Source organism: Nothoprocta perdicaria, unplaced genomic scaffold (assembly GCF_003342845.1).
Source record: "Nothoprocta perdicaria isolate Ctin4 unplaced genomic scaffold, notPer1 scaffold_195, whole genome shotgun sequence".
NCBI classification, from domain to species: domain Eukaryota; kingdom Metazoa; phylum Chordata; class Aves; order Tinamiformes; family Tinamidae; genus Nothoprocta; species Nothoprocta perdicaria.
Window position 1 is genome coordinate 529,871 of NW_020455149.1, and position 12,830 is coordinate 542,700.

General features: G+C 45.6%; 1 protein-coding gene across 1 annotated transcript in view; it reads left to right on the forward strand.

The window, feature by feature from the left end:
* Positions 1 to 12,830, forward strand: part of TMEM178B (transmembrane protein 178B) — a 209,860-nt gene continuing 197,030 nt past the window's right edge. The window contains exons 1-2 of the mRNA XM_026037285.1: positions 1 to 226; positions 564 to 2,101. Of these exons, the coding sequence (XP_025893070.1) occupies positions 1,720 to 2,101 (382 nt within the window). The 5' untranslated portion in view covers positions 1 to 226; positions 564 to 1,719. The remainder of the gene's footprint in view (positions 227 to 563; positions 2,102 to 12,830) is intronic.

A 12,830-nucleotide genomic window follows, 5' to 3' on the forward strand; every position in this document is an offset into this window, starting at 1 on the left:
TCTCACGTTGCATGGGTGACATCACTGGCTTTTGGCTCAGTGCTCTGTATTCTCTGTCTGTAGGCTTTAGCCAAGGCTGCAGGGCTCAGTGTTTGAACAAGGAAAGATTCCCAGGTGTACGGAAGATTGGATACGCTCTTATTTGGGTTAAAAAATGGTGAAATGAGATTTTTAAAGCTTGCGGACCCCAGCTCGCCTTCTGTTGCTCTTGATCACTACAAGATGGGTGAGTTATTCCCATTATAGAGAAAGGGAGTGGAAATTTAAGGAGAAAAAAAGAATGTCTGAATATAAATCTGCTGATGCTGGGGACAGGATTCGCGAGAAGCTGCTGAGCTAAAAATCTCAGCTCCTACGTGGAGATCAGGCCGTATGGCCGAGAATGACCGAAAGCTGTTGAGAGCCGTTAGGGGCTGCTTCCCTCTCCCCCTGTAAGGTGTGGAGCTCTTTTTGGTGTGTGTGCCGCTAGTTTGTTTTGGTTGCATTTCCCCCGAGCTGCCCTCCCCGTTCCTCAGCCTCCTTTCAATCAGCCATAGCTCTGCCTGCCTGCCTTCATCTTGCAGATGGCTAAGGTGCCTGCGTGCTAGGCGAGCCGCGCGCAACACACGCGCCGGAGCCCCCGCCAAGAAGGAAGCCTTTCCGAAAGCGGCGGAAGCGGGCTTGGAAAAGCCATGCCGGGGATGAGGACTGCTGCCAGTGCTGCCTAGCGGGAGGCGCGCGCTCCGGCTCCGGTTCCCGCTCCGGCTCCTTCCCGCCGGCACCAGGGAGGCAGCCGCGCTGGGAGGTGGGAGAGCCCGACCGCTGCCCGCTGAGCGACGGCGGGCTCCCGAGCTCCGGCTGCTCCAGGGGAGGGATCGCTGCCCTACCTTGCCTCGATGACAGCGCAGACAACAGCGCCGAGCGAGTGAACGGCAAGGCTGGCAGGGAGAAGCCGAGGCGCTCTGGGTGTCAGGATGTCAGTGCCTGTGAGCAAAATCTGCTGAGGGGGGGACCCGCACCCGCCCGAATTTCCCTTTGCAGCCGGGGAGGTTGCATCTGAGCCACGATCGCAGGCGGCAGCGGCAACAACAACAGATTGCTCCCCCTCTCGCTCCCTCCCCTTCGACCCTGCTTTAAGCCCAGGCAAGYGACTGTCCAGATGATGCTGGCGGCGAGCAGCTGACAAAGACAAGGCAAGCTCCTGGCTCTCGCCACCGGGAGAGTTGGCTTAAAGATTCCTCGCTGTCGAACTTTTCTGTCCTGCGACGCTGCTGTGAACCTGCTCTCCAAAAGCCACCGCGTCTGTTGTTTCTGAGCTGGCCAGATGGGAAGAGATTAATGGACTGATCAGACAGCTGTAGCCTTCGCTTCCCTGGCGGGGACTCTTCCCTCAGCGTGTGGATCCGTGTGGCGGCGGAGCAGGACGCCCCTGCCGAGGTGYTTCCCGAGCCCATCCCGTGCCCGCGTGGGGCTGCGTTTCTCCTCGCCAGGTCTCGGCCGCCGAGGAAGGAGGCAGATGAACCACCAGGACTGCCTCCAGGGCAGGACTTTGTAGCGCTCCCGCGTCCCTCGGCAGCGCGGATGCGAGCCGCGGGAGCCCTGGATGTCTGAGGCCACGGGAGCTGTGGGTGTGTGAGGCCGGCTCCGCCAAGCGACACCAAGCAGCTGCCCCGGAGGGTGTCCCGTCGAAGGGCTTTGTCCGTGGTGAAGATGTCCATGGTGTTTCTGTGAAGCTGAGGTATGGCTGCCGGAAGGTTACTGCTCTATGCCGGCCTCTCTTTAGCTTTGTGTGCCCTGGGCATGCTGGCCGTGGCAATCTGCTCCGACCACTGGTATGAAACTGATGCCAGGAAGCACAGGGAGAGGTGCAAGAGCATCACCGGCAAGAGAAATGATCCTGGCTTCATTTATAACTCCAACAACAACCTGCCTCTCAGGGCCAGCAGGTCGARGTTGGACCGCTGGGAAGGGAAACTCCTCTTGGCAAGAAACAGGAGGCAGATCTTTGCTATGAGTCCGGTCGATGAGTGCAACAGACAGTACAATTCCACCAACATGGGGCTCTGGAGAAAGTGCCTCCGACATGGATTCGACCAAGAGCTGGAGGAGCTGATTGCCAAAGGTAAGGGCTGCTTTTTCCAGAGGAACGTGCCAGGCCCTGCGGAGGTGCCGGGGTTGTGGGCTCGCAGGTCGGGGCTGGCGTTGTAGCCAAGTCCCTCTCCTTGCGATGGGTGACCGGGCTGGGCTGTACACTGCTTCCCAATCCGGTCCCAATGCAGTTTCCCGTGGGATCTCTGCTGCTGCCGCTCAGGGCTTGGGTGAGAGCAGGAGCACCCCAGAATGTCGGCTGTGTCTCCAAGCTTATTATAGCCTGTCCATCACCATGGTTTCAGGATGTTTTCTGCACTGACGTGAAGAGTATTAATAAAGCAAACAAGCAAATTTGTTCCAATGAAAAAGATAAATTAGATTCTTGTTTTTAATCTTGACCCTGCTGACTCAKCAATGCATTGTTTCACTGAGGTTACCTATGTCTGTATTTCATCATTCCCTTAGCAAATGCCCCGGCAGTCCTGAGTTACACCATTTGCAGTGCTCACATGCAGGCTGCTTCTTTCCTCAAATGGAGAATAAACAAAGGGAAATGCTAAAAAGCAGGAGGGAACCYGAGTTGCTGTTTACACAGAGACACATTTTGGAATATTTTCAATGTCTACAAAACATTACATGAATTTATCAGGAGTGTTAAAAAGGAATCATTGTCTCTTAGGGTGGAGAAGCCTGAAGCTTCATTGTGCTATTCTTTCTCTTGCCTTTTGGTCCTTCTTTTCTTCCTCAAGATAACAATTCAAGATGATGCTCAGTTTGCTTCAAATATTTTTATAATCTAAAGTACAGGAAGAAGAGCTATGCACAAAACCTTATGTAAAAAAACATTCCAAGATGACGAAGGTTTCAGTAAAAGATCTCAAAATTATCTTTCAGTCAAAGCATCTTTGCTGCCCGTATCATGGTTACTCCATACAACAAAATAACATTTTCCTCCCATGGTTCTTCTCTTGCATTTTGATGATTCCCTAGCATTTTTTTCTGTCACGGTAAAATTACTGCTTCTTGCACTGGGTTATCTTTAAAAATACTTGTTTTCTCAATGTATTCTCTGCCCCAAAGTCCCTTGATAGCCTGTGTTCGTTCCTGCTTCAGAAATCGCGTGCAGAATGACTGCTAGAGTCTAATGCTTCACGAGGGAGATACTTTCTCATGYGATTGCCAACGTATAGTTCAGTCTATAGGGTTTAAAAGCGAGCGGCAGAGGTTAGCAGCACAGGACAGGCTTAGGCAGAGATAACGTGGAAGYGATGCCGTGGGGAGCCCCTTCCCCTGGGATCACTAGTTTGGCTCCAGACCGTGTTTCGAGTAACTCTTAGTGTTTGTGACCTCCGTGAAACGAACGGGTGGCTTCAGCCCCACGGGGAGGGGACAAGGGAAGGGGCCCGAGGCTGCCAGTGTCACTCTTGGAGCCTGGCCRGGCTCTCGTGTGGGGTGCCGGTGCCCGCGGAGGGCTCTCCAGCGCCCAGGTGCGGGTGCAGGGGCGCCGGGGAGGCCGGCCACGTGCRCCTCGGGTGCTTTGGGCACAAACACGGGAGCTCCGCCTTGGCAGCGGACAAACATCTCAGCAGGGCTCAAGCTGGGACACAGAGGTGTGCTCAGCAGAGAGGCTTTTCCCCTTGCAGTGAGAGGGAGGCACTCCTGGCTCCCGCCTGCTCCGGCTTCAGGCGCCTCCGCTGCTCCTGCTCCGGGCTGGGAAAACCGCCTGGCCCTGGGAGACGGCGAGCGCAACGCTTGGAGCGTTGGCGGCAGGGAAAATGTGGGATCCCCAAGCCTGGCGGCTAAATGCAGGAGAAGGTGCTCTGCCAAAGACCCCGTTTTCATGTGAGCCTGTGTGTGCCCGTGCCCGCGTGTGCGTGTGAGCACGCGTGCGTGTGCACGCAGGGAGAGCCAGGTCTGCATACGCAGCAGGGCACGCGGCGCTGGGCACGAGGGTGGCGTGGCTGGGCTCAGGCACGGGGCACCTTCCTGCAGACCTGTTTCAGGAGCTACGTGGGTGCAAAGGGCCACCCAGCCGTTTCTCAGTGTTGCTGCCCCAGGGTCACAAGGGCAACCCGTGCACGTAAAGGAGGTACGTGCAAATACCAGTGTGCAGACCTGCTTGCCCTTGGGTTACAAAAACGCACGTTGAATTCACACCTGACAGTTTGTTTGCCTGCTGTAAAGGTTTTGGGTGCACGTTTGATAAACTTTTAAACTATACTTTGCAGGAAATGTTCAAGGAGGGAGTTTCTTATTGGTAAATACTACATTACAGTTCACTTGGTTGTTTTGGAGTGAGGATCTAGCTATACTGTAACTCTCAGCCATGACAGAGAGTCATACATTAACATTAATACTGTTGAGCTGTGGGGTTTTTTTTTGGCATTTCTAGATTAAAGCATGGAAAAGCAAATATAGTGGCTATGTAATAATATAGAGCTTTGATTTGTTYATAAGTAAAATTAGAGATAGCAGTACCATAGGATTGCCCATCCATTTTAGAGAAACAGATTGAAAAAAAATGTAATTTTTTTGACAAAAAGAATGATTTTTTTTTGCCAGAAAGTACTGTAAAGTAATCATGAATTAAAATTCCTTGTACGCTGGAGCTGTTGAATTAGGAGTTTGATATGTGTGCATGAGAGCTACCTTTATGTGAGTAATCAAACAGCTTCCACCCAAGGAGCAGATATCARCCTGCTTCTTTATGATGCACAGTTGACCAGAGAAAGTAGATTTGCCATTGCCATCAGCTGTAGGAAACAGCTGTGAGCTCCAAATGAAGCCTTTAAGTCCATCTTAACAGGACCACATCCCTCTTCTGGGTTTTATCCAAGTGGAGACATTGCAAAGGAGTTGGATATTGCAAGGGAAGGCACTTGGACAAAGCACCTCCGGGGCAAAAGTGAAGAACTAACTATGAATGCACTGTACCTGCTGTAATCACATAACCCAAGGGGGTCAATATTCCTGCCCAGATGAAATTTCTTCCTGATTAAAATAAGAGCTCCAGGGCAAGTATAATTTAAAAGACCTATCTTGAGGATGTCTTGGGTACACAGGCCTTTTATCCTCTAACTCCTGCCAGCTCTTAATTTAATTTGAGACACCTCTTCCGGAACCRGATAAAGTGATGCCGGTTCTGGCCCCAGATATTGCCTATGATACTATATGTAACTGAATGTAATGTTGCTAAGCATGTTTTTTTTTTTCATAAGCTGGAAAGGATCTAAGTGATCCATTTATTTTGGGACAGATCTACATTTTTCCCCAGGCAAAATCTTCCAGTCCTGAGAATGGTAGATTTGTCTATGAAAGGATAACAAAGCATAGTCATTAAGAGCCTAACTGCTTTTGCAAATATCCTGCAGTTGTTGTGGTTATGAACTGGGCTGAAATTAATGCAAGCTGTAGGCAATGGACTGATGCAGGATCAGACYGTATGATACTTAGCAATATTATGATAGCAGTGGTTTTAAAAACCAGTTGTATTCCCAAAGATTCGTGGTCATTTCCTCAATTTTGTRTTTGTATTTCTTATTTTACTTTCTGGCCAATACACCAAACCTATGTTTGATTTTGCTAAAAAAGTTGGACATCTCTTACTTCAGATTTCTTATTGATAGATATTACAAATACTAGTGCATATARAAGTGCTCCTCCTCTTTAAAATTCTTGTATACATTTTATTATATTCCAATAGAATCAAGGTGAAAATTTGAAAATTTGAAAATAATATCATTAAATAAATAGAAAAAGAATTAACACAGGCTTCACAATTAGGCATAYTCAGGAAGAAGCAGGCAGACATAAGATACCAAAAGCCTGAAGAATATTCCAAAACTGCATCTAAATCAGGCAGGTAATTTCTTCGCTTTATAATGATAAATGAAAGAAAAAAATAGGGTTTTTTTTTCCTCCAGAAAGAGGAGTTACAGACAATAAGGAAATTACTGAAGTGAATCATTCAACCCAGGCCCCAGTCTTGCTAGCTTTTCCTCACCTAGATAATCCGTGAATGGGCTAACTGGGTGGCAGTGAGGAAGGAACAAGGAGAAGGAGCTTGAAAGGTGGTTCCCTGGTCCTGCCTTGGTGTTTGATCAAGTCTGTTAACCTCTCCGGAGCAGAAATTCACTCTCGATCCCCCAAAATCTGCGCTGTCAGGAAGCACTGGCTCTGGTCCTGATCCGCACAGGACCACGCTCCTTCCCAGTCGGAGGTATCCATATAGTCTCCTCAATGGAGTAAATAGCTCTGCTGCCCAGTGCCCTTTGAATGTTCCATCCCTACAGGCTGCTAGAACCACTGGTCGCTGCTCAGCGTGATGTCTCTAGCACTAGCAGCCTTCCCTCACCCTGCCAAAAGAAACAGCCACCACCACTAAGCAAGCGGGGACTCAAAATACAGACCAGTGCCGGTCTGCAGTGGGGAAAAGGCAGAGTTTATTTTCTGTTTCTGCAGTCATCAGCTCCTGATTCTCTGTATGTGACTCAGAGTGCCCCAGGAAGAGAAGTGGATCCCACCAAGTCGGCATCGGGAGTCCATGTTGCTCAGACGCTCTCCTGCACTAGCAGGGAGAGGAGCAGGAAAGGGGAAAAAAAAAGAGAAAAAGGAAAAGGAAGGGATTTCATCATTTAATTATAAAGGTACTATAAAGAATTTAATATGTAGAAGTTGCACAATAACCAGAGACCATTCCATTTAGACAATTGCTACTCAGAGGACCTTTCATCTCGCTTCTGGAAGACTGCCAGTGAAACCTGTCTGGGCTGGGTTCTGCCGCCTGCCACTAGAATCCAGTTATTTAAAAAAATTGCAAGGACCAAAGTATTTCAGTATCTCCCTTAACCTCCTTTCTTCCCCCAAGATCCATGGAAGTCATAGAAAATCCTATTTTCTAAACATCATATTGTGAGTATATTTAGCCCATGCCACAAATGAAAAGGAAATCTAATTCCCATACAGCCTACCTCTGCGCCAAGTAATATGCAAGATTTCGGGGATGAAAGCACTCTCTGTTTAGATTTGTCAGATGCATGGTGCAATTGAGCAAAAAAGGCTTAACAAAACTACTCCAGCCGTCACTGGGGATTATTTATATGCAATTGGAAAACTCTGGAGAGAGGCTACTTACCGCTAGTTCTAGGGGTAAAAAGATTTATTTCCCTAAAAGTGCTCGGAACACCTTACAATTACGTAGAAGTGGCTTTTTAAATGCAATGCTTTTGCCATGTAAAGAAAGACAGCCATTTCTTCATGCATTCTCCATAATTTTAGAGGATCCAAATGCTTGTTTGTGTGTTTGAGATCCCAGACATTTTCCAATGTGCTCGTAGAAAGGGCTTTACTGAAGGCTGGATTCTGATCACAGCTAAGTCAATAGTAAATGTTTTATTGAGCGTGGTGATGCAGCAAGTTCAGGCCTTTAGCGTTTCCTCTGAGGTTAAAATAGTCCCTGTACAGAAAGGCCAACACAAGGTCTGTGCTCCACTCTGTCACTGCTAAGTTCTACTGGAAGGATTAAGTGCAACTTAAACAGTAGATAGGSTTTAAGTCAAGCCTTCTGCTAACAAGGTGTTTAGCCTTCACCGCTCTCACTGACGTAATTGTCCTCAGTCCAGCCATGTAGATGAGAAGTCAAATAACAGCATGTTTCTGAGTTACAGCAAAGACAGTCTTTTGTTCAGAGATTTTCTAGTTCCCAAATCATTTAATTGAGGAAATCACTGGTGTCTCATGGACATGCGTTCAAGGAGGATTTGGCCCTTCCTTTTTTAAATAAGCAATTGTAATATTTTAATTGCATCAAACCTTAATGGCAATTCATTAAAAAGTATCCTTAGCACTGGTAATAAGAACCTGACAAGTTCCTCTGACACATCTGAGATAATTAGTTCTATAATATATATATATTCTAAAAATACTTAGAAGATGTATGTAATTTAACAGAGCTGCAACTGTTTTTAATCACGCTGTTTTAAAGGGCAAATTTCAATCAAGCTGTTGGCTTTCAAGCAAAATTGCCATGAAGACAAATGAAAATTTTGCTTGAGTGAAAATGATGGGATCATGCCCTTCTCAACAGTAACTGGTATTTGCAGAGCTACRTACAAGACTGCATGCTTAATTCCTGGTCATTTATTTGAGCATCCAAATCCTTTTGAAAATCTAAGTATTGTTTTCTTTTCTGCTTCCTTTCTTTAAAATCTTCGTTAAATACATGGAAGAATTAATTTGAGCACAGTTGTGTTCCATTTACTGTAAAAATAAAGATATGTAAAGGAAGATTATTTATTTAAATAATTATTGTCTGAACTATTTTGTTATCTCCAGCAATAAAAATCTAAATTAATATTTCACTTTTTCTTGTTGAAAAAACTCTCTCTGTGCACTCAGAATAAGTGGTGAACGTTTCAAGAATGGAATGACTCATTAACCGTATCAATGCCAGAAAATGTAGACTAAGACTATGTGTTTTGTAGGTTCTGAAAAAATAATGATAATCATTTATAATGTAAGTTATTTAATGGCTCATTGCTAATTAAGTGTGGCTGGAACTCTTGAGTACATATTCATCTCTTTAAGAGGGAAAGAAAGAAAATAGACGGTATTTTTCAGTTCTTAGGACATAAATAAATAAATAAATAATGTGTATTCCAGAATCCAAATACCCTTAACAGGCCATTCAGAATAGAATCCACTTTAAAGAAAATAAAATTAACCAGTGTATTTTCTTTGTACAAGAGAAATCAGACCATAAAATGGAAATTTGCCCATTTTATCTCTCATAAAGCCTAATTCCTCTGCAAATAAATATTCAGATCTGTCCAGCTGGGCCTGCTGAAATCATAATCCTTTGTAGACAGCTACCAAAATAGAAAAAAAAAAGAAAAAAAAAAAGAAAAGATAGTTAGGGCAGGACTTGCAAAGCCAGAATTCAGTCCAAGTTCTTCCATAGTCTTTCTGTATGACCTTAGAGAAGTGACTTAATCTCTTATACCTTAGCTTGGTATCAGTATAGCAGGGATTTTGTTTATTAACACCAGTTATTGTTGTATTATAGGATTTACGAACCTTAACAATGGGTCACTAATCCATGGATCACCTTGCTAGAATGAGTACAATGCAGAACAGAAAAATGTCCCTGTCCTTTGACATATTGTTGAACTAAATATTGGAGAGTGATGCAGCCTAATGAGAGAATGCAAGGAGATGACAAGAAGATTATTTTCAGCATGACTGATGGTAGTTTTAGGAGAGCAGCAGTCCGACCACGCTTCACAAGCACCATGAAATGAAGGATTCCTAGAAGATTTGGGAAAAAGGATAATGAATAAGAGGTGCAGATGTTTACAGCATGGTCTTCCAAAGATGGGATGASACAGGCAAAATCACTGCGTGTGTCTGTCTGCTTAAAAACTGAATAAGTAGGTGGATGAGGATTGGCTTCTTTGGTTGAGTGGAGGAAGAAGTTGACATTTCTTTAATGAAGACAAGTAGATTATGCTAATGACATAGAGACTGAGGCTGAAGTCTAAGGCTGCAAGGAGAAATGACATGGTTAAAGTGACAGGATAGGAAAATGATCTGTCTATCATTATCCATTCGGGATGCAAGGAGGGCAAGATCATATTTGTCAAGGTCAGAGAAAAGAATATTGTAATAAAAAAAGACATGAGATGATGAGAGCTTGGGTGGAGAAAAATCTGCTAACTTTAGACAGCATCTGGAGCTAAGGGCATAGTGAGAAACAAGCGGCTGGCCAGAAAARCAAAGAAGGTAGTTGCCTGTGATGATCAGAGAGGAATTACTGAGGGAGACTTACTGTAAAGAATGAAGGACCAGAATATTGGGAACTCTTATTTTTGCAATGATAAGCTTAATTTGATATCTGTATATCTAAGAAATAATATCAGAAAGACACCTCAAGTATGGGTACAGATGTCGGCAGACAAATTTTTATTAGAGAAATGAGCCTGCGAGCTCCTGCATGGAGGTGGTAGTTGAATCACTATTGGTGAAAGAAATTACTGACTAGTAAAGTACAGAACGAGAAATGAGAAAAGCCTCAAGATCTTCACCAAAGGATGGCAAAGTGGGGAGAAGAAAAGCATCCTCCGGAGGACATGCAGAGGAAGCAAATTCAAAGGTAGAGAGGTGGCAGTAATGTCATGGCAGCTGAGAAATACTACTGAAGGTGGCTGGCTTGTCGCAGCAGGTGAGATGAGAATATTCAGAGTATATTGAAATTTGTTTAGTGTGAAGATAGAGACTTTGCCAGGAGCAGTTTCAGTGGAGGGGAAGCTGCACTAGCTTGGGGAGCTTGTGTAATAACTAGTGGGAGGCTCCAGACTGCATTTGTACCTGGTGTGTACAGCGAGATTAGCAATGAAATGGAGGTGAGAAAAAAGAATGATATTTAGTGAGGAAAATTAGTGTTTTATGGTGAAAGAATGGTTTAAGATGTGAATAGTTTAAGATGAGAGAGATGCAAGGATATTTGTGTTATGGGAGCAACAATAGCTGAGATCGAGACGTCGAGGGGAGGAGAGGACATCAGGGCAAGAATGGAAGGTCAAGTAAGATTGGCTCAATGGCAAATAAAAGAAATGAAGGGAGAGCACTGCACAGAAAGGGTTTTTTTCTGTGGCAGAGAAGAATGGGAAAGGAGTTGTAGGAGGGGAAGAGGAAACAGAAGGCGAAGCTACTGGAAGGAGAAGGTTGTAGTTAGTCAAATTCCTCATGGAAGAATGGGCTGGAATCCAGTGTAACAGCTGAAGTGGGGGCTGAAGAGGTGGGAGGGCCTGAGGAAGGAGCCAAACGTGACAGAGAGGTGACTGTGTGAGCCTGCGATTTATCTGCACTGAGCTGGGGCAGCACAGCTAGAGAAAGAGCAGAACTGAATCGAGGCATTTGCACGGAAAGCTGGCGAAGCAGCAGGACTTCACGTGGAGATGCTGCACGGAGGGAGAGATGGGATGGGCAGGGGGTGGCTGGTGGTGGCCCTGCAGGCTGCAAGCAATGGGAAGCCCTCAGTGCTGCTGCGCTGGGGTGGCTGAGGGACTCCAGGAGATGGTGGTGCCTGACGGGTGATGCTGGGAGTCCCGGTGCTGGTCTGAGGGGCAACGTGAGGAGCGGGGCAGAGCGCGGGGCCTGGCACCTCAAAGAGGATTTAACGGAGGGACATAAACATAAGCTGGGGGGTGAGCTAGGCGAGTAGAGTGGACTGTCGSCTTTGCCTGCCCTCACACACTGAATTCACACTAGACAACTTCATGGGGGTGCCGGTGTGCTTCCTTCCAGCACAAGTGGGTTCCTCCAGCGCTTTGAACGATTGCACTGGGATCTCACATTGCGCCCATTGAACCACTGGTGCAAGTAAGCCTGAATTATCTACAAATGCAGGCTGTTTTCCAAGAAGCGGGAGATCATGTCAACCTGACGGATGCCTATCTCAGTGTTTCCATATTTAAAGCAATGTGGTCTCTCAAATGAATGTCAGGCAAATCAGAGTGTCCTGGGCCAGGAGTAACCCCCTTATTCTGGGGTTACTGGCACATGCAAAGTGATGCCGTTCTGGGCTTGCACTGAGATTTGGCCTTAGCAAGTGTCCTGCTGTCTTCTGTACCCATCTGTTTGATGCCAGGGAACGTGTAACCCCAACACGAACATGCCGAATGTGTTCGGGGGGGCTGCAGGAACAACAGGTTTATGAATCATGTGGGTGATGCATAAAAGTGGCAGCTTCACACCCCTGAATCAGAGCCCAGAGAGTCTCCGCAGTATTCCCAGCTGCTGTTCCTGGCAGCCATCCTCAGCTGTCCTGCGCTAGGTGCGGATAGAAAAGTTGGTTTTCCTGTATTGTTCTGGTTTGGTGGTTCCCTTTGTGGTGGATATTCTAGATACTTCTAGATATTTAGTCACAGAGGACTTCTGGAGAGTGAAATTCTCCCTGTTGTGCAGGGGGGAAATGGGATGTGAAGAGCCAGTGATTGGCCATGAGTCATCATGAGTCACAGACAATCAAGAGATAAGTATTCAAGAGATCATTAGCAGATCCCCAATTTCAAGTTGGGGATCTGAAAAATCTGATCTCCCAAAATCTGAATTAGTAGCTTAACTACTTTAGTCTCCTGCCTCCTATAATTACAGTCAATACTTATACTGGTTGTTTCTTTAGCAATGACACAAACTTTGACTTTGAAAGTTCTGACTTTTCTCCCTTTGCCAGAATGGGACACAGGGGACATTTGCTCAACAMTGTAAACATATACACATTGGCAAGGCCAAAAGTTCACACCGGAAAGAAATTCCACATTGTTAGTCCCTGACTATGTGAGCTGGTATCTTGTTTAAAATTTCATCCCTTTTCTATTTCCCTGTCCCCAATACTTTCCAGTTTTTCTTCCATGTTATTCCATAACATTTAAAGAAAAGCTAGGGAGGTATGTTTTACTGATCAGAGACACAAAAGTAGCCATCTAACAAGAACAGGAGATACAGAAAAACATTCAAATAGCTTAATGGCCTCAAATTGGAAAGCTGGATAATTTCCATCTCAGAGTACTCAAAGACATGGTATGTGACTTTACAAGTCCAGTAAAAAAAGATTTTCAATAAATCTAATTAGGGTGCTGCATTAGAAATRAAAAGTAGCAAATCTGTATTTGAAAGGAAAAAGTTGTCTTGCCACAGAGTACCTTTTAGTTTGATCATAATAATACTGAATAGATTTTAAAAGAAATTTTAAAGGCAAGAAT